Genomic DNA, 24,471 nt, shown 5'->3' with positions numbered 1-24,471 from the left:
CCCAAAATTCCCCAAATCCCCCCAAAATTCCCCAAATCCCCCCAAAATTCTCCCAAAATTCCCCAAAATTCCCTCAAAATCCCCCAAAACCCCAAAATTCCCCAAAATTCCCCAAATCCCCTCAAAATTCCCCAAATCCCCCCAAATCCCCCCAAAATTCCCCAAAATTCCCCAAAATTCCCCAAAATTCCCCAAAATCCCCAAAATTCCCCAAAATTCCCCAAAATCCCCCAAAATTCCCCAAAATTCCCCAAATCCCCCAAAATTCCCCAAAATTCCCCCAAAATCCCCCCCAAATTCCCCAAAATTCCCCCAAAATCCCAAAATCCCCCAAAATCCCCCAAATCCCCCCAAATCCCCCAAAATTCCCCAAAATTCCCCAAAATTCCCCCAAATCCCCCCAATCCTGACCTGGGGGGGCTCCGGGCCTGGGTCCTCCTGAAGTTGTAGGAGCCGCCGGGGGGGTCCTGGGGGGGGGGGACCCCAAATTTTGGGGGGATTTTGGGGGGATTTGGGGGCTCCCCCCGACTTTGGGGGGATTTGGGGGAATTTTGGGTTTTTTTGGGGTTTTTTTGGGGTTTTTTTTGGGGGGTCTCACCTGGGAGCCGCGGGGGGAGGGGCGCCGGCGACCCCCGCCCTTCCCCCGCCCTGGGGAGAGGCTGCGACCCCCGGGGGGGTTTGGGGGGGACCCCAAAAAAATTTGGGGACCCCCCCGTGGGAATGGGAGAGGAGTCGAGGGAGGGGAAACCCCAAAAGAGGCAGAAATTGACCCAAAATCCGCCCCCAGCCACCCTCAAAATTCCCGGAATCCCCCAAATTCTGCCCCAAAATCTGGAAAATTCGACCAAACCCCCAAAATATCCCAAAATCCCCCCAAAATCTCTCAAAATTTCCCTCCAAATCCCCCCAAATCCCCTCAAAATCCTCTTGAAATCGCCCCAAATCCCCCCAAAATTTCCATAAATCCCCCCAAAAAATTCACTTAAACCCCCCCAAATCCCCCCAAAATCCCCTAAATTTAAACTCCCCTAAATCCCCCGAATTCCCCCAGAATTCCCATCAATTCCCCTTAAAACCTCCCAAATTTCCCGAAATTCCCCAAAATCCCCCGAAATTCCCCAAAATTCCCCCAAAATTCCCCCAAATCCCCCCAAATCCCCAGGAATTCTCCCCCAAATTCCCACAAATCCCCACCAAATCCCCCAAAAATTCCCAAAAATCCCCCCAAAATCTCCCAAAACTCCCCTAACCCCCTTTAAACTCCCCCAAAATTCCCCAAATGCCCCAAAATTCCTGAAATTCCCCCCAAATCCCCCAAAATTCCCATAAATCCCCTCCAAAATCCCACCAAATCCCCCCAAATTCCCAAAAATCCCCCCAAATTCCCCAAATCCCCAGGAATTCTCCCCCAAATTTCCCCAAATCCCCCCCAAATTCCCCAAAATTCCCATAAATTCCCCTTAAAACCTCCCAAATTTCCCGAAATTCCCCAAAATCCCCCGAAATTCCCCAAAATTCTCCCAAAATTCCCCCAAATCCCCCCCAAATTCCCATAAATTCCCCTTAAAACCTCCCAAATTTCCCCAAAATTCCCAAAAATCCCCCCAAAATTCCCCAAATCCCCACAAAATACCCCCAAAATCCCAAATTCTCCCCAAATCTTCCCAAATCCCCCCAAAATCCCCCAAATTCCCCCAAACTCCCCCAAAATCCCCCAAATCCCCAGAAATTCTCTCCCAAATTCCCATAAATCGCCCCAAAATCCCCTCAAAATTCCCAAAATCCCCCCAAAATTCCCGAAATTCCCCCCAAATCCCCAGAAATTCCACCTCAAATTCCCATGAATTCCCACCAAATCCCCCCAAAACCCCTTGAAATCCCCCAAAACTCCCCCAAATTCCCATGAATCCCCTCAAAATTCCCCCAAATTCCCCAAAATCCCCCCAAATCCCCCAAATCCCCAGGAATTCTCCCCCAAATTTCCCCAAATCCCCCCCAAATTCCCCAAAATTCCCATAAATTCCCCTTAAAACCTCCCAAATTTCCCCAAATCCCCCCAAAATCCCCCCAAATTCCCCAAATTCCCCCAAAATTCCCATAAATCCCCCCCAAATTCCCATAAATTCCCCTTAAAACCTCCCAAATCTCCCCAAAATTCCCAAAAATCCCCCAAAATCCCCCAAAATTCCCCCAAAATTCCCCCAAAATTCCCCCAAAATTCCCCAAAATTCCCATAAATCCCCTCAAAATTCCCATAAATTCCCCTTAAAACTTCCCAAATTACCCAAAATTCCCCCAAAATTCCCCCAAATCCCCCCAAATTCCTCAAAATCCCCCCAAATCCCCCAAATTCCCAGGAATTCTCCCCAAATTCCCACAAATCCCCACCAAATCCCCCAAAATTCCCAAAAATCTCCCCAAATTTCCCCCCAAAATTCCCATAAAACTCCCCCAGATCCCCCCAAACTCCCCTAAACCCCCTTTGAACTCCCCCAAAATTCCCCAAATTCCCCAAAATTCCCCCAAAATTCCCCCAAATTCCCCAAATTCCCCAAAATTCCCCCAAAATTCCCCAAAATCCTCCCAAATTCCCATAAATCCCCTCAAAATTCCCATAAATTCCCCTTAAAACCTCCCATAAATTCCCCAAATCCCCCCAAAATCCCCCCAAATTCGCAAAAATTCCCCCAAAATTCCCCCAAATCCCCCCCAAATTCCCATAAATTCCCCTTAAAACCTCCCAAATTTCCCCAAAATTCCCAAAAATCCCCCCAAAATTCCCAAAATCCCCCAAAATCCCCCAAATTCCCCAAAATCTTCCCCAAATCCCCCCAAAATCCCCCCAAAATCCCAAATTCTCCCCAAATCTTCCCAAATCCCCCCAAAATCCCCCAAATTCCCCAAAATCTTCCCCAAATCCCCCAAAATTCCCCAAAATTCCCCCAAAATCCCAAATTCCCCCCAAATCCCCCTAAAATCCCCCCCAAATCCTCCCCAAAATTCCCCAAATTTCCCCAAAATTCCCCAAAATCCCTCAAAATTCCCCCAAAATTCCCCAAAATCCCCCAAAATTCCCCCAAAATTCCCCAAAATCCCCCCCAAATCTTCCCGAAATTCCCAGGAATTCTCCCCAAATTCCCACAAATGCCCCCCAAATTCCCCAAAATTCCCATAAATTCCCCTTAAAACCTCCCAAATTTCCCGAAATTCCCCAAAATTCCCCCAAAATCCCCCCAAATTCCCCAAAATTCCCCCAAATTCCCATAAATCTCCCCCAAATTCCCATAAATTCCCCTTAAAACCTCCCAAATCTCCCCAAAATTCCCAAAAATCCCCCCAAATTCCCCAAAATTCCCCCAAAATTCCCGAAATTCCCCCAAAATCCCCCAAATTCCCCCCAAAATTCCCCCAAAATTCCCAAAAATCCCCCCAAATTCCCTCCAAAATTCCCCAAAATTCCCCCAAATCCCCCAAATCCCCAGGAATTCTCCCCAAATTCCCCCAAATCCCCCCCAAATTCCCCAAAATTCCCAAAAATCTCCCCAAATCCCCCCCAAAATTCCCATAAAACTCCCCCAGATCCCCCCAAACTCCCCTAAACCCCCTTTGAACTCCCCCAAAATTCCCCAAATCCCCCAAAATTCCCCCAAATTCCCATAAATCCCCTCAAAATTCCCATAAATTCCCCTTAAAACTTCCCAAATTTCCCAAAATTCCCCAAAATCCCCCGAAATTCCCCAAAATTCCCCCAAAATTCCCCCAAAATTCCCCCAAATCCCCCAAATTCCCAGGAATTCTCCCCAAATTCCCACAAATCCCCACCAAATTCCCCAAAATTCCCAAAAATCTCCCCAAATTTCCCCCCAAAATTCCCAAAATTCCCCCCAAACTCCCCCAAACCCCCTTTAAACTCCCCCAAATCCCCCCAAATCCTCCCCAAATTCCCCAAATCCCCCCCAGAATTCCCAGAATTCCCAGAATTCCCCAAATTCCCGGATTTTTGCGGCACCTGGGGGTGGGGGAGGGGCCGGGGGGGGAGGGGCGGCCCCGCAGCAGCTCCGGGGGCAGCGGGGGAGGGGCGCGGGTGTGGAGCCCGAAGAGCCCCTTGCGCTTCTTCATCTCCCGGCCCGACACAAACCTGGGGAAAAACCGGGAATTCCAGAGAAAAACCGGGAATTCCAGAGAAAAACCGGGAATTCCGGGAATTCCGGGAAAAAAAACCCGGGAATTTTGGGGAAAAAAAAACGGAATTTTGGGGGGATTTTGGGGGATTTTGGGGGGGTTTGGAGCCCCTTGCGCTTCTTCAGCTCCCTGCCAGAGACAAACCTGGGAATTCCAGAGAAAAACCGGGAATTCCAGGAGAAAAACCGGGAATTTGGGGAAAAAAAACCGGGAATTTGGGGAAAAAACCCAGAAATTTGGGGAAAAAACCTGGGAATTTTGGGGGAAAAAAACCGGGAATTTTGGGGAAAAAACCCAGAAATTTGGGGAAAAAAACCAGAATTTTGGGGGGATTTTGGGGGATTTTGGGGGATTTTGGAGCCCCTTGCGCTTCTTCATCTCCCGGCCAGAGACAAACCTGGGAAAAAATTGGGAATTCCAGAGAAAAACCGGGAATTCCGGGAATTCTGGGAATTCCAGAGAAAAACCGGGAATTTGGGGGGAAAACCGGGAATTTTGGGGAAAAAAACGGGAATTTTGGGGGATTTTGGTGGATTTTGGGGGGTTTGGAGCCCCTTGCGCTTCTTCATCTCCCGGCCAGAGACAAACCTGGGAATTCCAGAGAAAATACGGGAATTCCGGGAAAAAAAATGGGAATTTGGGAAAAAAAACAGGAATTTTGGGGAAAAAACACGGGAATTTTGGGGGGATTTTGGGGAATTTTGGGGGATTTTGGGGGATTTTGGGGGGATTTTGGGGGGGTTTGGAGCCCCTTGCGCTTCTTCATCTCCCGGCCAGAGACAAACCTGGGAAAAAACCGGGAATTCCGGGAATTCTGGGGGAAAAACCGGGAATTTGGGGAAAAAAGAACAGAAATTTGCAGAAAAAACCCGGAATTTTGGGGAAAAAACGGGAATTTGGGGGGAATTTTGGGGGATTTTGGGGGATTTTGGGGGGGTTTGGAGCCCCTTGCGCTTCTTCATCTCCCGGCCAGACACGAACCTCGGAATTCCAGAGAAAAACCGGGAATTCCGGGAAAAAAAACCGGGAATTTTGGGGAAAAAACGGGAATTTTGGGGGTTTTGGGGGGGATTTTGGGGGATTTTGGGGGGATTTGGAGCCCCTTGAGCTTCTTCATCTCCCGGCCAGAGACAAACCTGGGAAAAAACCGGGAATTCCAGAGAAAAACCGGGAATTTGGGGAAAAAAACCGGAATTTTGGGGGTTTTAGGGGGGATTTTGGGGGATTTTGGGGGGTTTGGAGCCCCTTGCGCTTCTTCATCTCCCGGCCAGAGACAAACCTGGGAATTCCAGAGAAAAACCGGGAATTCCAGAGAAAAACCCGGGAATTCCAGAGAAAAACCGGGAATTCCGGGAATTCCAGAGAAAAACCAGGAATTCTGGGGAAAAAAACGGGAATTTTGGGGGATTTTGGGGGATTTTGGGGGGGTTTGGAGCCCCTTGCGCTTCTTCATCTCCCGGCCAGACACAAACCTGGGAAAAAAACGGGAATTCCAGAGAAAAACCGGGAATTCCAGAGAAAAACCGGGAATTCCAGAGAAAAACCGGGAATTCCAGAGAAAAACCGGGAATTCCGGGAATTCCGGGAAAAAACCGGGAATTTTGGGGAAAAAACCCGGAATTTTGGGGGAAAAAAACCGAGAATTTTGGGGGATTTTGGGGGATTTTGGAGCCCCTTGCGCTTCTTCATCTCCCGGCCCGAGACAAACCTGGGAAAAAACCGGGAATTCCAGAGAAAAACCGGGAATTCCGGGGAAAAAAATGGGAATTCCGGGAAAAAAAACCGGGAATTTTGGGGAAAAAACCCGGAATTTTGGGGAAAAACCCGGAATTTTGGGGGATTTTGGGGGGATTTTGGGGGGTTTGGAGCCCCTTGCGCTTCTTCATCTCCCGGCCAGAGACAAACCTGGGAAAAACCGGGAATTCCAGAGAAAAACCGGGAATTCCAGAGAAAAACCGGGAATTCCGGGAATTCCAGGAAAAAAAAACGGGAATTTGGGAAAAAAACCGGGAATTTTGGGGAAAAAAAACCGGAATTTTGGGGGATTTTGGGGGATTTTGGGGGATTTTGGGGGGATTTGGAGCCCCTTGCGCTTCTTCATCTCCCGGCCAGAGACAAACCTGGGAATTCCAGAGAAAAACCGGGAATTCCGAGAGAAAAACCGGGAATTCCGGGAAAAAACCGGGAATTTTGGGGAAAAAACCGGGAATTTTGGGGGATTTTGGGGGATTTTGGGGGGTTTTGGAGCCCCTTGCGCTTCTTCATCTCCCGGCCAGAGACAAACCTGGGAATTCCAGAGAAAAACCGGGAATTCCAGAGGAAAACCGGGAATTCCGAGAGAAAAACCGGGAATTTGGGGAAAAAACCCGGAATTTTGGGGCATTTTTGGGGATTTTGGGGGGGTTTGGAGCCCCTTGCGCTTCTTCATCTCCCGGCCCGAGACAAACCTGGGAATTCCAGAGAAAAACCGGGAATTCCAGAGAAAAACCGGGAATTCCAGAGAAAAACCGGGAATTCCAGAGAAAAACCGAGAATTCCGGGAAAAAAACCGGGAATTTGGGGAAAAAACCCGGAATTTTGGGGGATTTTGGGGGATTTTGGGGGATTTTGGGGGGGTTTGGAGCCCCTTGCGCTTCTTCATCTCCCAGCCAGAGACAAACCTGGGAAAAAAACGGGAATTCCAGAGAAAAACCGGGAATTCCAGAGAAAAACCGGGAATTCCAGGAATTCCGGGAAAAAAACCCGGGAATTTGGGGAAAAAAACCCAGAATTTTGGGGAAAAACCCGGGAATTTTGGGGGAAAAAACCGGGAATTTTGGGGGATTTTGGGGGATTTTGGGGGGGTTTGGAGCCCCTTGCGCTTCTTCATCTCCCGGCCAGAGACAAACCTGGGAAAAACCGGGAATTCCAGAGAAAAATCGGGAATTTTGGGAATTCCAGGAAAAAAACCCCGGGAATTTGGGGAAAAAAACCGGAATTTTGGGGGGATTTGGGGGGATTTTGGGGGATTTTGGGGGATTTTGGGGGGTTTGGAGCTCCTTGCGCTTCTTCATCTCCCGGCCTGAGACAAACTTGGGAATTCCAGAGAAAAACCGGGAATTCCAGAGAAAAACCGGGAATTCCGGGAAAAAAAACCAGGAATTTTGGGAAAAAACCCGGGAATTTTGGGGGATTTTGGGGGATTTTGGGGGGGTTTGGAGCCCCTTGCGCTTCTTCATCTCCCGGCCCGAGACAAACCTGGGAAAAAACCGGGAATTCCGGGAAAAAAACGGGAATTTGGGGGAAAAAACCTGGAATTTTGGGGGAAAAAACCGGAATTTTGGGGGGATTTTGGGGGATTTTGGGGGATTTCGGGGGGTTTGGAGCCCCTTGAGCTTCTTCATCTCCCGGCCAGAGACAAACCTGGGGAAAACCGGGAATTCCGGGAGAAAAACCGGGAATTCCGGGGAAAAAAACTGGGAATTTGGGGGAAAAACCCGGAATTTTGGGGAAAAAACCGGAATTTGGGGGGATTTTGGGGAATTTTGGGGGATTTTGGGGGATTTTGGGGGATTTTGGGGGTGTTAGGAGCCCCATGAGCTTCTTCATTTCCTGGCCAGAGACAAACCTGGGAAAAAACCGGGAATTCCAGAGAAAAACCGGGAATTCCAGAGAAAAACCGGGAATTCTGGGAATTCTGAGAGAAAAACCGGGAATTTGGGGGAAAATACGGGAATTTTGGGGAAAAAAAAACGGAATTTTGGGGGGATTTTGGGGGGATTTTGGGGGGATTTTGGGGGGGTTTGGAGCCCCTTGAGCTTCTTCATCTCCCGGCCAGAGACAAACCTGGGAAAAAACCGGGAATTCCAGAGAAAAACCGGGAATTCCGAGAGAAAAACCGGGAATTCCGGGAATTCCGGGAAAAAAACCGGGAATTTTGGGGAAAAAACCGGGAATTTTGGGGGATTTTGGGGGATTTTGGGGGGGTTTGGAGCCCCTTGTGCTTCTTCATCTCCAGGCCAGAGACAAACCTGGGAATTCCAGAGAAAAACCGGGAATTCCGGGAATTCCGGGAAAAAACCCAGGAATTTTGGGGAAAAAAATGGGAATTTTGGGGATAAAAAACCGGAATTTTGGGGGGATTTTGGGGGATTTTGGGGGGGTTTGGAGCCCCTTGAGCTTCTTCATCTCCCGGCCAGAGACAAACCTGGGAAAAAACCGGGAATTCCAGAGAAAAACCGGGAATTCCAGAGAAAAACCGGGAATTTTGGGGAAAAAAACCCGGAATTTTGGGGGATTTTGGGGGGATTTTGGGGGGTTTTGGGGGGGTTTGGAGCCCCTTGAGCTTCTTCATCTCCCGGCCAGAGACAAACCTGGGAATTCCAGAGAAAAACCGGGAATTCCAGAGAAAAACCGGGAATTTGGGGGAAAAAACCGGGAATTCTGGGGGTTTTAAGGGGATTTGGGGGGGATTTTGGGGGATTTTGGGGGATTTTGGGTTTTTGGGGTTATTTTTGGGGGGATTTTCGGTGTCGTTTGGGGTTTTTTGGGGGTGATTTGGGGTTTTTTTGGGGTGTTTGGGGTTTTTTGGGGTGATTTGGGGTTTTTTTGGTGATTTTAGGGTTTTTTAGGGTTTTTTTAGGGTCGTTTGGTGGTTTTTTAGGGTGATTTTAGGGTTTTTTGGGGTTTTTTGGGGTTTTTTGGGGTGATTTGCAGTTTTTTAGGGTTTTTTTGGGGCGCTTTGGGGTTTTTTTGGGTGTCTGGGGCAGATTTTTTTGGGGGGAGATTTGGGGTTTTTTTGGAGTTTTTTGGGGTGATTTGGGTTTTTTGGGTGTCGGGTGAGGTTTTTTTTTTGAGGCCGTTTTAGGGTTTTTTTGGGGGTGATTTGGGGTTTTTTAGGGTTTTTTTGGGGGCGGTTTGGGGTTTTTTTGTGGGTGATTTGGGTTTTTTTGTGGGTGCTTTTAGTGGTTTTTTTGGGGATTATTTGGGGTTTTTTAGGGTTTTTTTGGGGGATGATTTGGGGTCTTTTAGGGTTTTTTTGGAGTGATTTGGGGTTTTTTAGGGTTTTTTTGGGGGGTGGTTTGGGGGTTTTTTTGGGGGTGATTTGGGGTTTTTTAGGGTTTTTTTGGGGGATGATTTGGGTTTTTTTTGGGTTTTTTTTGGGGCTGCTTTTAGAGGTTTTTTTGGGGTGATTTGGGGTTTTTTGGGGGTGATTTGGGGTTTTTTTGGGGGTGGTTTTAGTGGGTTTTTTGGGGATTATTTGGGGTTTTTTAGGGTTTTTTTGGGGGGTGCTTTTAGAGGTTTTTTTGGGGATGATTTGGGGTTTTTTAGGATTTTTTTTGGGGTGATTTGGGGTTTTTTAGGGGTTTTTTTGGGGCTGCTTTTAGAGGTTTTTTTGGGGTGATTTGGGGTTTTTTAGAGCTTTTTTGCGGGGTGGTTTGGGGGTTTTTTGGGGTGGTTTCAGTGCTTTTTTGGGGTGATTTGGATTTTTTGGGGTAGTTTCAGTGGTTTTTGGGGATATTTGGGGTTGGTTTTTTTGGGGTGGTTTTAGTGGTTTTTTTGGGGATGATTTGGGGTTTTTTAGGGCTTTTTTTGGGGGTGGTTTGGGGTTTTTTAGGGCTTTTTTTTGGGGTGGTTTGGAGTTTTTTTGGGGCTGCTTTTAGGAGTTTTTTTGGGGTGGTCTGGGGTTTTTTTGGGGGTGATTTGGGGTTTTTTTGGGGTGCTTTTAGAGGTTTTTTTGGTGTGATTTGGGGTTTTTTAGAGCTTTTTTTTGGGGTGGTTTGGGGTTTTTTTTGGGGTGGTTTCAGTACTTTTTTGGGGTGATTTGGATTTTTTTGGGGGTAGTTTCAGTGGTTTTTGGGGTGTTTGGGGTTGTTTTTTTTGGGGCTGCTTTTAGGGTTTTTTGGGGGTGATTTGGGGTTTTTTTGGGGTGATTTGGGGTTTTTTTTGGGGTGGTTTTAGAGGTTTTTTTGGGGTGATTTGGGGCTGCTTTTAGGGTTTTTTTTGGGGTGATTTGGGGTTTTTTTGGGGTGGTTTGGGGTTTTTTTTGGGGTGGTTTCACTGCTTTTTTGGGGTGATTTGGATTTTTTTGGGGTAGTTTCAGTGGTTTTTGGGGATATTTGGGGTTGGTTTTTTTGGGGCTGCTTTTAGGGTTTTTTGGGGGTGATTTGGGGTTTTTTTGGGGTTTTTTTGGGGTGATTTGGTTTTTTTTGGGGGGTGGTTTGGGGTTTTTTTGGGTTTTTTGGGGGTGGTTTGGGGTTTTTTTGGGTGATTTGGGGTTTTTTAGGGTTTTTTTGGGGTGATTTGGGTTTTTTGGGTGTCTGGGGTGAGGTTTTTTTTTTGAGGCCGTTTTAGGGTTTTTTTGGGGGTGATTTGGGATTTTTTAGGGTTTTTTGGGGGCGGTTTGGGGTTTTTTTGGGGGTGATTTGGGTTTTTTTGTGGGTGCTTTTAGTGGTTTTTTTTGGGGATTATTTGGGGTTTTTTAGGTTTTTTTTTTGGGGTGATTTGGGGTTTTTTAGGGTTTTTTGGGGCTGCTTTTAGGGTTTTTTGGGGGTGATTTGGGGTTTTTTGGGGTGGTTTTAGTGGTTTTTTTTGGGGATTATTTGGGGTTTTTTAGGGTTTTTTTTGGGGTGATTTGGGATTTTTTAGGGTTTTTTTGGGGCTGCTTTTAGTGTTTTTTTGGGGATGATTTGGGGTTTTTTAGGGTTTTTTTTGGGGTGATTTGGGGTTTTTTAGGGGTTTTTTTGGGGCTGCTTTTAGAGGTTTTTTTGGGGTGATTTGGGGTTTTTTAGAGCTTTTTTGGGGGGTGGTTTGGGGGTTTTTTGGGGTGGTTTCAGTGCTTTTTTGGGGTGATTTGGATTTTTTTGGGGGTAGTTTCAGTGGTTTTTGGGGATATTTGGGGTGGGAGTTTTTGGGGCTGCTTTTAGGGTTTTTTGGGGGTGATTTGGGGTTTTTTAGGGGTTTTTTTGGGGTGATTTGGGGTTTTTTAGGGGTTTTTTGGGGGTCCTTTTAGAGGTTTTTTTGGGGTGATTTGGGGTTTTTTAGGGTTTTTTTGGGGTTGTTTCAGGGTTTTTTGGGGTGGTTTTAGTGGTATTTTTGGGGTGATTTGGGGTTTTTTGGGACGTTTGGGGTTGTTTCAGGGTTTTTTTTGGGGGTGATTTGGGTTTTTTGGGGTGTCTGGGGTGAGGGTTTTTTTTTTGAGGCCGTTTTAGGGTTTTTTGGGGGCGGTTTGGGGTTTTTTTGGGGTGATTTGGGGTTTTTTTGGGGGGTGCTTTTTTGGGGATGATTTGGGGTTTTTTAGGGCTTTTTTTGGGGGTGGTTTGGGGTTTTTTTGGGGCTGCTTTTAGGAGTTATTTTGGGGTGATTTGGGGTTTTTTTGGGGTGGTTTGGGGTTTTTTTGGGGTGGTTTCAGTGCTTTTTTGGGGTGATTTGGATTTTTTTGGGGTGGTTTCAGTGCTTTTTTGGGGTGTTTGGGGTGGGATTTTTTGGGGCTGCTTTTAGGGTTTTTTGGGAGTGATTTGGGGTTTTTTTTGGGGGGGGCTTTTAGTGGTTTTTTTTGGGGATGATTTGGGGTTTTTTAGGGTTTTTTTGGGGATGATTTGGGGTTTTTTAGGGCTTTTTTTGGGGATGATTTGGGGTTTTTTAGGGCTTTTTTTGGGGATGATTTGGGGTTTTTTAGGGCTTTTTTTGGGGATGATTTGGGGTTTTTTAGGGTTTTTTTGGGGATGATTTGGGGTTTTTTAGGGTTTTTTTGGGGCTGCTTTTAGGAGTTATTTTGGGGTGATTTGGGGTTTTTTAGGGCTTTTTGGGGGGTGGTTTGGGGGTTTTTTGGGGTGGTTTCAGTGCTTTTTTGGGGTGATTTGGATTTTTTTGGGGTGGTTTCAGTGGTTTTTGGGGTGTTTGGGGTGGGATTTTTTGGGGCTGCTTTTAGGGTTTTTTGGGGGTGATTTGGGGTTTTTTTTGGGGTGGTTTTAGTGGTTTTTTTTTGGGGATGATTTGGGGTTTTTTAGGGGTTTTTTTGGGGTGCTTTGGGGTTTTTTAGGGTTTTTTAGGGGTTTTTTGGGGTGATTTGGGGTTTTTTAGAGCTTTTTTGGGGGGTGGTTTGGGGGTTTTTTGGGGTGGTTTCAGTGCTTTTTTGGGGTGATTTAGATTTTTTTGGGTAGTTTCAGTGGTTTTTGGGGTTGGTTTTTTTGGGGCTGCTTTTAGGGTTTTTTGGGGGTGATTTGGGGTTTTTTTTTGGGGTGGTTTTGGTGGGTTTTTTTGGGGATTATTTGGGGTTTTTTTGGGGGTGATTTGGGTTTTTTTGTGGGTGCTTTTAGTGTTTTTTTTGGGGATTATTTGGGGTTTTTTAGGTTTTTTTTTGGAGTGATTTGGAGTTTTTTAGGGATTTTTTTAGGGTTGTTTGGTTTTTTTTAGGGTGATTTTAGGGTTTTTTGGGGGTGATTTGGGGTTTTTTTGGGGTGATTTGGGGTTTTTTTTGGGGTGGTTTTAGAGGTTTTTTTGGGGTGATTTGGGGTTTTTTAGGGTTTTTTTGGGGGGTGTTTTTAGAGGTTTTTTTGGGGTGATTTGGATTTTTTGGGGTGGTTTCAGTGTTTTTTTGGGGTGTTTGGGGTGGGATTTTTTGGGGCTGCTTTTAGGGTTTTTTGGGGGTGATTTGGGGTTTTTTTGGGTTTTTTTTGGGGTGATTTGGTTTTTTTTTGGGGTGGTTTGGGGTTTTTTTGGGGATGATTTGGGGTTTTTTAGGGCTTTTTTGGGGGTGGTTTGGGGTTTTTTAGGGCTTTTTTTTGGGGTGTTTGGGGTTGTTTTTTTTGGGGCTGCTTTTAGGGTTTTTTGGGGGTGATTTGGGGTTTTTTTGGGGTGATTTGGGGTTTTTTTTGGGGTGGTTTTAGAGGTTTTTTTGGGGTGATTTGGGGCTGCTTTTAGGGTTTTTTTTGGGGTGATTTGGGGTTTTTTTGGGGTGGTTTCACTGCTTTTTTGGGGTGGTTTCAGTGCTTTTTTGGGGTGATTTGGATTTTTTTGGGGTGGTTTCAGTGGTTTTTGGGGTGTTTGGGGTGGGGTTTTTTGGGGCTGCTTTTAGGGTTTTTTTGGGGATGATTTGGGGTTTTTTAGGGCTTTTTTGGGGGGTGATTTGGGGTTTTTTTGGGGTTTTTTTGGGGCAGTTTGAATTTTTTTCGTGTTTTTTGGGGATTTTTTTTTTGTTCTGGTCGTGGTTTTGTTTTTGGGGGAATTTCTGGGGTTTTTGGGGTCCCTTTTCCCGTTTTTGGGGTCCCTTTCCCCGTTTTTGGGGTCCCTTTCCCCGTTTTTGGGGTCCTGACCTGTCCTTGTGGCTGCTCAGGGCCCCCAGGAGGCGCCCGCGCCGCTCCGACCTCGGCGTGCCCGAAAGCTGCGGAAAAATTGGGGAGAAAAACCCGGATTTAGGGAAAAAAAAAACAATTTGGGGGAAAAAAACCCCAATTTGGGGGAAAAATACCCAAAATTTGGGACAAAACCCCGAATTTTGGGGGAAAACCCCAAATATTTCAAGGGGAAATTCCCATTTTTGGGTCCAAATTCCCATTTTTGGGTCCGAATTCCCATTTTTGGATCCAAATTCTCATTTTTGGCTCCAAATCCCCATTTTTGAACTCAAAATTCTCATTTTTGGCTCTAAATTTCCATTTTTGGGCTCCAAATTCCCATTTTTGGACTCCACATTCTCATTTTTGGCTCTAAATTTCCATTTTTGGGTCCAAATTCTCATTTTTGGGCTCCAAATTCCCATTTTTGGGTCCAATTTCTCATTTTTGGGTCCAAATTCCCATTTTTGGGTCCAAATTTCCATTTTTGAACTCAAAATTCTCATTTTTGGCTCTAAATTTCCATTTTTGGGCTCCAAATTCTCATTTTTGGGTCCAAATTTCCATTTTTGGGTCCAATTTCTCATTTTCGGGCTCCAAATTCCCATTTTTGGGTCCAATTTCTCATTTTTAGGTCCAAATTCCCATTTTTGGGTCAAAATTCCCAATTTTGGGCTCCAAATTTCCATTTTTGGGCTCCAAATTTCCATTTTTGGGGTCCAAATTCCCATTTTTGGTCCAAATTCCCATTTTTGGACCCCAAATCCCCATTTTTGGGCTCCAATTCCCGTTTTTGGGCTCCAACCCAAAAATCAGAGGATTTCCACCCCCCAAAAATTGTTTTTTTTGTTTCCCTAAAAATCGTGGAGTTTTCCCCCCAAAATTAAGATTTTTTTCCCCAAATTCACATTCTTTTCCCCAAACCCTGCGATTTTCCCCCAAAATCAGGATTTTACCCCCCAAAACTCTTTTTTTTTTCCCCCAAAACCCAGGATATTTTCTCCTCCAAAATCAGGGATTTTTTCCCCAAAAATCAAGATTTTTTCCCCCCCAAAACCTGCGATTTTCCCCCCAAAAATCTTGATTTTTTCCCCCAAAATCGGGATTTTTTTCCCCAAAATCAAGGTTTTTTTCCCCAACCCCGTGTTTTCCCCAAAACCTGGGATTTTACCCCAAAAACCCAAAATTTTTTCCCAAAATTCAAGATTATTTTTTTTCCCCAAACTGGGATTTTTTTCCCCTAAAACCTGTGATTTTACCCCAAAAATCGAGATTTTCCCCCAAAACCCGGAATTTTTCCCTCCCCAAATCAGGATTTTTTTTCCCCCAAATTTGAATTTTTACCCAAACCCAAAATTCGAATTTTTTTCCCCAAAGCCTACAATTTTTCCCACAAAACTCAGGGTTTTTCCCCACAACCCGCAATTTTTCCCCAAAAATCCATTTTTTCCCCCAAACTTGGAATTTTTCCTCCCCAAATCAAGATTTTTTTCCCCAAAACCCAGGATTTTTTCCCCAAAAATTGAGTTTTTCCCCCAAAACCTGGGATTTCCCCCCCAAAAAATCAGGATTTTTCCCCAAAACCCACAATTTTTCCCCCAAAAATCAGGTTTTTCCCCTCAAGCCCAGGATTTTCCCCCAAAAATCAGGATTTTTCCCCAAACTGGGATTTTTTTCCCCAAAAATCCATTTTTTCCTGCAAATCTGGAATTTTTTCCTCCCACAATCAGGATTTTTTTCCCCAAAATCCACGAATTTTCCCCAAAAATCGAGATTTTCCCCCCAAACCTGGAATTTTTTCCCCCCAAATCAGGATTTTTTCCCCAAAACCGCTGTTTTTTCCCCAAAAATCCTTTTTTTCCCCAAACCAAAATTTTTTTTCCCAAAACCTGCGATTTTTTTCCCCAAAAATCAAGATTTTTCCCCCCAAAACCCGTGATTTTTCCCCCCAAAATCAGGATTTTTCCCCCCAAAATTCGGGTTTTTTTCCCCAAATCCGGGATTTTTTTCCCCAAAAATCCTTTTTTCCCCCAAACCAGAATTTTTTTCCCAAAACCTGCGATTTTTTCCCCAAAAATTGAGATTTTCCCCCCCCAAAATCAGGATTTTTCCCCAAACTGGGATTTTTTTCCCCAAAAATCCATTTTTTCCTGCAAACCTGGAATTTTTTCCTCCCACAATCAGGATTTTTTCCCCAAAATCCACGAATTTTCCCCAAAAATCGAGATTTTCCCCCCAAACCTGGAATTTTTTCCCTCCAAATCAGGATTTTTTCCCCAAAACCGCTGTTTTTTCCCCAAAAATCCTTTTTTTCCCCCAAACCAGAATTTTTTTTCCCAAAACCTGTGATTTTTTCCCCAAAAATTGAGATTTTTCCCTCCCAAATCAGGATTTTTCCCTAAAACCCACAATTTTCCCCCAAAAATCCTTTTTTCCCCCAAATCAGATTTTTTTTCCCAAAACCTGTGATTTTTTCCCCAAAAACCTGTGATTTTCCCCCCCCAAAATCAGGATTTTTCCCCCCAAAATTCGGGGTTTTTTCCCCAAACCCACAATTTTTCCCCAAAAATCCTTTTTTTCCCCCAAACCAGAATTATTTTTCCCAAAACCTTTGATTTTTTCCCCAAAAATCGAGATTTTCCTCCCCCAAAACCCTTGATTTTTCCCCCCAAAATTCGGGTTTTTTTCCCCAAAAATTGAGATTTTTCCCCAAAAATCAGGATTTTTCCCCAAACTGGGATTTTTTCCCCCAAAAATCCATTTTTTCCTGCAAACCTGGAATTTTTTCCTCCCACAATCAGGATTTTTTTCCCCAAAATCCACGATTTTTCCCCCAAAATCGAGATTTTCCCCCCAAATCAGGATTTTTTCCCCAAAACCGCTGTTTTTTCCCCAAAAATCCTTTTTTTCCCCAAACCAGAATTTTTTTTCCCCAAACCTGTGATTTTTTCCCCAAAAATCAACATTTTTCTCCCAAACCCTGGATTTTTCCCCCCAAAATTCGGGTTTTTTCCCCAAATCCAGGATTTTTTTCCCCAAAAATCCTTTTTTCCCCCAAACCAGAATTTTTTTCCCCAAAACCTGCGATTTTTTCCCCAAAAATTGAGATTTTTCCCCAAAACTGGGATTTTTTCCCCCCCAAATCAGGATTTTTCCCCAAAACCCACAATTTTTCCCAAAAATTCTTTTTTTCCCCCAAACCAGAATTTTTTTCCCAAAACCTGCGATTTTTTCCCCAAAAATCAAGATTTTTCTCCCAAACCCTGGATTTTTCCCCCCAAAATTCGGGTTTTTTTCCCTAAATCCGGGACTTTTTTCCCCAAAAATCCTTTTTTTCCCCCAAACCAGAATTTTTTTTCCCAAAACCTGTGATTTTTTCCCCAAAAATCAAGATTTTTCTCCCCCAAACCCGTGATTTTTCTCCCCAAAATTTGGGGTTTTTTCCCCAAATCCGGGATTTTTTTCCCCAAAAATCCTTTTTTCCCCCAAACCAGAATTTTTTTTCCCAAAACCTGCGATTTTTTCCCAAAAATCAAGATTTTTCTCCCAAACCCTGGATTTTCCCCCAAAATCAGCATTTTTTTCCCCAAACCCCGCTGTTTTTCCCCCAAAAATCCATTTTTTTCCCCCAAATCCGGGATTTTTTCCCCCAAAACCTGTGATTTTTCCCCAAAAACCTGTTTTTTTTCCCTCCCCAAATCAGGATTATTCCCTAAAACCCACAATTTTTCCCCAAAAATCCTTTTTTTCCCCCAAACCAGATTTTTTTTCCCAAAACCTGCGATTTTTTTCCCCAAAAATTGAGATTTTTCCCCCCCAAACCCGTGATTTTCCCCCCCAAAATCAGCATTTTCCCCCCAAAAATCCGGGTTTTTTTCCCCAAATCCGGGATTTTTTTCCCCAAAAATCCATTTTTCCCCCCCAGCTGTGGATTTTTTCCCGAATTCGGGGTTTTTTGCCCCGTTTTGGGCTGACCGGGCCGAGCAGCAGCGCGTCCCAGTTGGAATTGGCGAAGGGGAGAATTTCCCGCTCCAGGTCGAAATATTTCTTCTTGCAGCAGACGCTGAGGTGGTAGAGCAGGAGGTGAGCCACGTCCACCCTGCAATTCCAGAGAAATCCCGGGAATTTGGGGCAAAATCCCGGGAAAATGGGAAAAACAAAAAAAAATGGGAGAAAAATTGAAAAAATTGGGGGAAAAATGACAAAAAATGGTAAAAAAATGGGGAAAATGCAAATAAAAAAGGGGAAATGTAATTAAAAATGGAGGGTTTGGGGTGAGCCACGTCCACCCTGCAATTCCAGAGAAATCCCGGGAATTTGGGGCAAAATCCCGGGAAAATGGGAAAATACCGAAAAAAAATGGAGAAAAACGGAAAAAATTGGGGGGAAAATGGTAAAAAATGGTAAAAAAATGGGGAAAATGCAAATAAAAAAGGGGGAATTGCGGTAAAAATGAAGGGGAAATGGAGGGTTTGGGGTGAGCCACGTCCACCCTGAAATTCCAGACAAATCCCAGGGAATTTGGGGCAAAATCCCGGGAAAATGGGAAAAAAAAAAAAAAAAATGGGAGAAAAACGGAAAAAATTGGGGGAAAAACGGTTAAAAAATGGGGAAAATGCAAATAAAAAAGGGGGAATTGCAGTAAAAAATGAAGGGAATTGAGGGTTTGGGGTGAGCCACGTCCACCCTGGAATTCCAGAGAAATCCCAGAGAAATTGGGGCAAAATCCCGGGAAAATGGGAAAAACAAAAAAAAATGGGAGAAAAATGGAAAAAAATGGGGGAAAAATGACAAAAAATGGTTAAAAAATGGGGAAAATGCAAATAAAAATGGGGGAAATGTAATTAAAAATTGAGGGTTTGGGGTGAGCCACGTCCACGCTGCAATTCCAGAGAAATCCCGGGAATTTGGGGCAAAATCCCGGGAAAATGGGAAAAACAAAAAAAAAATGGAGAAAAATGACAAAAATTGGGGGGAAAACGGTAAAAAAATGGTAAAAAAATGGGGAAAATGCAAATAAAAAAGGGGGAATTGTAATTAAAAATTGAGGGTTTGGGGTGAGTCATGTCCACCCTGGAATTCCAGAGAAATCCTGGGAAAATGGGGCAAAATCCCGGGAAAATGGGAAAAAACAAAAAATGGGAGAAAAATGGAAAAAAATGGAGGAAAAATGACAAAAAATGGTAAAAAAATGGGGAAAATGCAAATAAAAAAGGGGGAATTGCGGTAAAAAAATGAAGGGAATTGAGGGTTTGGGGGGGAAATTTCCTGGAATTCCAGAGAAATCCCGGGAAATTGGGGCAAAATCCCGGGAAAATGGGAAAAACAAAAAAAAAATGGAGAAAAACGGAAAAAATTGGGGGAAAAATGACAAAAAATGGTAAAAAAATGGGGAAAATGCAAATAAAAAAGGGGGAATTGTAATTAAAAATGGAGGGTTTGGGGTGAGCCACGTCCACCCTGGAATTCCAGAGAAATCCTGGGAATTTGGGGCAAAATCCCGGGAAAATGGGAAAATCAAAAAAAAAATGGAGAAAAACGGAAAATAATTGGGGAAAAAATGACCAAAATTGGGGGGAAAATGGTAAAAAATGGGGGAATTGTAATTAAAAATTGAGGGTTTGGGGTGAGCCACGTCCACCCTGGAATTCCAGAGAAATTCCGGGAATTTGGGGCAAAATCCCGGGAAAATGGGAAAATCCCCCCAAAAAATGGGAGAAAAATGGAAAAAAAAGGGGGAAAAATGACAAAAATTGGGGGAAAATGGTAAAAAAATGGGGAAAATGTAAATAAAAAAGGGGGAATTGCGGTAAAAAATGAAGGGAATTGAGGATTTGGGGTGGAAATTCCCTGGAATTCCAGAGAAATCCCCGAGAAATTGAGGGAAAATCCCGGGAAAATGGGAAAATCCGTGTGAAATGGGAGGAAAATTTAAAAAAATGGGGGGAAAAACAACAAAAAAAGGGGTGAAAATGGTAAAAAATGGGGAAAATGCAAATAAAAAACTCGGGAATGGAGAATTTGGGAAAGGAGAGGGAATCAAGGAAGGATTTGGGGAATTTGGGGGAATTTTGGGGAATTTGGGGAATTTTGGGGATTTGGGGGGATTTTGGGGGAATTTTGGGGAATTTTGGGAATTTTGGGAATTTGGGGGGATTTTGGGGATTTTTGGGGATTTTTGGGGATTTTTGGGGATTTTTTTGGGAATTTTGGGGAAATTTTTTAGAATTTTGGGGGATTTGGGGGGAATTCTTGGGAATTTTTGGAGAATTTTTGGGGAATTTTTGGGGAATTTTTTGGGAATTTTTGGGGTGGGTTCAGGGCGGTTTTGGGGCGTTTTTAGTGGATTTTGGGGGCATTTGGGGGATTTTTGGGGTGGTTTGGGGGTGCTTTTTGTCCATGTTAGGGTTTTTTTTTGAGGGGTGTCTATGAGAGGTTTTTGGGGTGGATTTGGGGTGGATTTGGGATTTTTTGGGTGTTTTTGGGCTGGTTTTGGGGCTGGTTTTGGGGTGGATTTGGGGTGGATTTGGGATTTTTTGGGTGTTTTTGGGCTGTTTTTGGGGCTGTTTTTGGGGTGGATTTGGGGTGGATTTGGGATTTTTTGGGTGTTTTTGGGCTGTTTTTGGGGCTGGTTTTGGGGTGTTTTGAGTGGATTTTTGGGGAGTTTTGGTGGTTTCTGGGGGGTTTGGGGCTGGATTTTGTCTGGTTTAGGGGTTTGGGGCTGTTTATGGGATTTTTTGGAGTTTTTGGAGTTTTTTGGGTGGTTTTGGGGTGTTTCTTGGGGCTGATTCGGGGCTGGGATTTGGGTTGAATTTTGGGCTAATTTGGGGTTAATTTGGGGCTGTTTCTGGGCTTTTTGGGGTGGTTTTGGGGTGATTTTAGGGTGTTTTGGGGTGGTTTTGGAGCTGTTTTTAGGGTGTTTTGGGGGTTCTTTTGGGTGGTTTTGGAGCTGATTTGGGGCTGGGATTTGGGTTGAATTTTGGGCTGATTTGGGGCTAATTTGGGGCTGTTTCTGGGCTTTTTGGGGTGGTTTTGGGGTGTTTTTGGGACTGATTTTGGGGTGGTTTTGGAGCTGGTTTTGGGCTGGTTTTGGGGTTGTTTTTGGGGCTGATTTTGGGGTGGTTTTGGAGTTTTTGGTTGGTTTTGGGTGGTTTTGGGGTGGTTTTGGAGTTGGTTTTGGGGGTTTTTTTGGGTGGTTTTTGGAGCTGATTTGGGGCTGATTTGGGGCTGGGATTTGGGTTGAATTTTGGGCTGGGTTTTGGGCTAATTTGGGGCTGTTTCGGGGGTTTTTGGGGTGGTTTTGAGGTATTTTTTGGGCTGGTTCTGGAGCTCGTTTTGGGCTGGTTTTGGGGCTGGTTTTTGGGTGGTTTTGGGGGGTTTTTGGATCTGGTTTTTGGGTGGTTTTGGGGTGTTTTTTGGGGCTGATTTTGGGGTGGATTTTGGGGTTTTGGGTGGTTTCTGAGGTTTTGGGGTGGTTTGGGGGTTTTTGGGTTGGTTTTGGGGTTTTTGGGGAGTTTTCGGATGGTTTTGGGCTGGTTTTGGGGTTTTTGGGGGTTTTTGGGCTGGTTTTGGGGTGCGGTTGGAGCAGTTTCTGGGTTTTTTCGGGGTGGTTTTGGAGCTGTTTCTGGGGGTTTTTGGGTGGTTTTTTGGGGTGTTTTTGGGCTGGTTTTGGGCTGGTTTTGAGGTGTTTTTGGGCTGTTTTTGGGGTGTTTTTGGGTCCCCCCTCACCAGCGCAGGGGCAGCCTCCGCACGCTCTCGGCTCCCCCCCGGCAGACGCTGCACTCGAAGACGTAAAACCTGCAAAGGAACCCCAAAATTACCCCAAAATCACCCAAAAATTACCCCAAAATCCATCCCTGAACCACCCCAAAATCACCCCAAAATCCATCCGTGAATCACCCCAAAATCCATCCCTGAATCACCCCAAAATCACCCCAAAATTCATCTCAAAATCACCCCAAAATTCATCTCAAAATCACCCCAAATCAACCCAAATTCAGCCCAAAATTCATCCCAAATTCAGCCTCAAATCCATCCTAAAATCATCCAAAATCACCCCAAAATTACCCCAAAATCCATCCCTGAATCACCCCAAAATCCATCCCTGAATCACCTCAAATTCACCCCAAAATCACCCCAAAATTACCCCAAAATCCATCCCTGAATCACCCCCAAATCAACCCAAATTCAGCCCAAAATTCATCCCAAATTCAGCCCCAAATCCATCCTAAAATCATCCAAAATCACCCCAAAATCACCCCAAAATCCATCCCCGAATCACCCCCAAATCAACCCAAATTCAGCCCAAAATCCATCCCAAATTCAGCCCAAATTCAGCCCTAAATCCATCCTAAAATCATCCAAAATCACCCCAAAATCACCCCAAAATCCATCCCTGAATCACCCCAAAATCAACCCAAATTCAGCCCAAAATCCATCCCAAATTCAGCCCAAATTCAGCCCTAAATCCATCCTAAAATCATCCAAAATCACCCCAAAATCACCCCAAAATCCATCCCTGAATAACCCCAAAATCCATCCCTGAATCACCCCAAATTCACCCCAAAATCACCCCAAAATTACCCCAAAATCCATCCCCGAATCACCCCCAAATCAACCCAAATTCAGCCCAAAATTCATCCCAAATTCACCCCAAAATCATCCTAAAATCACCCCAAAATCATCCCAAAATCACCTCAAAATCCATCCCTGAATCACCCCAAATTCAGCCCAAAATCCATCCCAAATCACCCCCAAATTACCCCAAATTCACCCCAAATTCACCCCAAATTCATCCCCAAATCCATCCCAAAATTACCCCAAAATTGCAGGAAAATCCCCCCAAAGTAATGGGAAAAAAACCCCAAAAAATCAGGAAAAAAATTCCAAAACCCCCCAAAAATGGGAAAATTCCCCCAAATAATGAGAAAAATCCCCAAATTCCCCAAAATTGGGAAAAATCCCCAAAACAACATTAAAAAAATCCCAAATTTTCAGGAAAAAGCCCCAAAAAATCAGGAAAAAAATTCCCCAAAATTCCCCCAAAATCGGGAAAAATTCCCCAAAAATCGGGAAAAATTCCCAAAATTCCCCCAAAATCAGGAAAAATTCCCTAAAACCCCAAAATAACGGGAAAAATCCCAAACACCCCCCCCAAAAATCGGGAAAAATCTCCAAAACAACATTAAAAAAATCCCAAAATCACAGGAAAAAGCCCCAAAAAATCAGGAAAAAAAATCCCCAAAATTCCCCAAAAATCGGGAAAAATTCCCCAAAAATCGGGAAAAATGCCCAAAATTCCCCCAAAACCGGGAAAAATTCCCTAAAACCCCAAAATAATGGGAAAAATCCCAAACACCCCCCCAAAAAATTGGGAAAAATCTCCAAAACAACATTAAAAAAATCCCAAATTTACAGGAAAAAGACCCAAAAAATTGGGAAAAAAAATCCCCAAAATTCCCCAAAAATCGGGAAAAATTCCCCAAAAATCGGGAAAAATTCCCAAAATTCCCCCAAAACTTGGGAAAAATCCCAGAACCCCCAAAATAATGGGAAAAATCCCAAACCCCCCCAAAAAAACTGGAAAAAAATCCCCAGATCACATGAAAAAGCCCTAAAAAATCAGGAAAAAAATCCCAAATATACCCCAAAAATCAGGAAAAATTCCCCAAAAATCGGGAAAAATTCCCAAAATTCCCCCAAAACTGGGAAAAATTCCCTAAAACCCCAAAATAATGGGAAAAATCCCAAACCCCCCCCCAAAAATTGAGAAAAATCTCCAAAACAACATTAAAAAAATCCCAAATTTTCAGGAAAAAGCCCCAAAAAATCTGGAAAAAAAATCCCCCAAATTCCCCAAAAATCGGGAAAAATTCCCCAAAAATCGGGAAAAATCCCCAAAATTCCCCCAAAACCGGGAAAATTTCCCTAAAACCCCAAAATAATGGGAAAAATCCCAACCCCCCCCCCCCAAAAAATTGAGAAAAATCTCCAAAACAACATTAAAAAAATCCCAAAATCACATGACAAAGCCCTAAAAAATCAGGAAAAAAATCCCAAACATTCCCCAAAAATCGGGAAAAATTCCCAAAATTCCCCAAAACTTGGGAAAATTCCCCAAACCCCCCCAAAATTCCGGCAAGGCCCCGGGGGCGTCACCTGTCGCCGTAGAGCAGCGGCTTGGAGAGGCACTGGGTGCAGGCCTCGTGGAACCACTGCCAGCAGCGGCAGCACTGCAGCATCTTCAGGTTCCAGCTGGAATGGAATTCGGGAATTCTGGGAATTCTGGGAATTCTGGGAATTTTTGGGAATTTTTTGGGAATTTTTTGGGATTTTTTGGGAATTTTTTGGGAATTTTTGGGGGGTTTTAGGGGGATTTTAAGGAGATTTAGGAAGGTTTGGAGGAGTGGATTTGCAACACTGCAGCATCTTCAGGTTCCAGCTGGAATGGAATTCGGGAATTCTGGGAATTCTGGGAATTCTGGGATTTTTTTGGAATTTTTTTGGATTTTTTGGGAATTTTTTGGGAATTTTTTGGAATTTTTTTCAAATTTTTGGGGGGTTTTAGAGGGATTTTAAGGAGATTTAGGAAGGTTTGGAGGAGTGGATTGGCAGCACTGCAGCAACTTCAGGTTCCAGCTGGAATGGAATTCAGGAATTCTGGGAATTCTCAGATTTTTGGGAATTTTTGGGAATTTTTTGGGAATTTTTTGGGATTTTTTGGGAATTTTTTGGGAATTTTTTGGGAATTTTTGGGGGGTTTTAGGGGGATTTTAAGGAGATTTAGGAAGGTTTGGAGGAGTGGATTTGCAGCACTGCAGCAACTTCAGGTTCCAGCTGGAACGGAATTCGGGAATTCTGGGAATTCTGGGAATTTCTGGAATTTTTTGGAATTTTTTGGGAATTTTTTGGGATTTTTTTGGATTTTTTGGGAATTTTTTTGAATTTTTTTCAAATTTTTGGGGGGTTTTAGAGG

The 24,471-nt window shown here is 44.1% G+C and overlaps 1 protein-coding gene across 1 annotated transcript in view; it reads right to left on the bottom strand.

Annotated features, from left to right (window-relative positions):
• Nucleotides 1–24,471, bottom strand: part of PHF1 (PHD finger protein 1) — a 57,779-nt gene that overhangs the window by 6,243 nt on the left and 27,065 nt on the right. The window contains exons 7-12 of the mRNA XM_058857305.1: nt 23,655–23,750; nt 21,225–21,293; nt 17,472–17,595; nt 13,476–13,543; nt 599–659; nt 412–467 (exon numbers count right to left, since the gene is read on the bottom strand). Of these exons, the coding sequence (XP_058713288.1) occupies nt 412–467; nt 599–659; nt 13,476–13,543; nt 17,472–17,595; nt 21,225–21,293; nt 23,655–23,750 (474 nt within the window). The remainder of the gene's footprint in view (nt 1–411; nt 468–598; nt 660–13,475; nt 13,544–17,471; nt 17,596–21,224; nt 21,294–23,654; nt 23,751–24,471) is intronic.

Source organism: Poecile atricapillus, chromosome 26 (genome assembly GCF_030490865.1).
Source record: "Poecile atricapillus isolate bPoeAtr1 chromosome 26, bPoeAtr1.hap1, whole genome shotgun sequence".
Taxonomy (NCBI): Eukaryota; Metazoa; Chordata; class Aves; order Passeriformes; family Paridae; genus Poecile; species Poecile atricapillus.
Note: the sequence above shows the minus strand (reverse complement) of the source record. Positions and strands in the feature narration are given on the sequence as shown.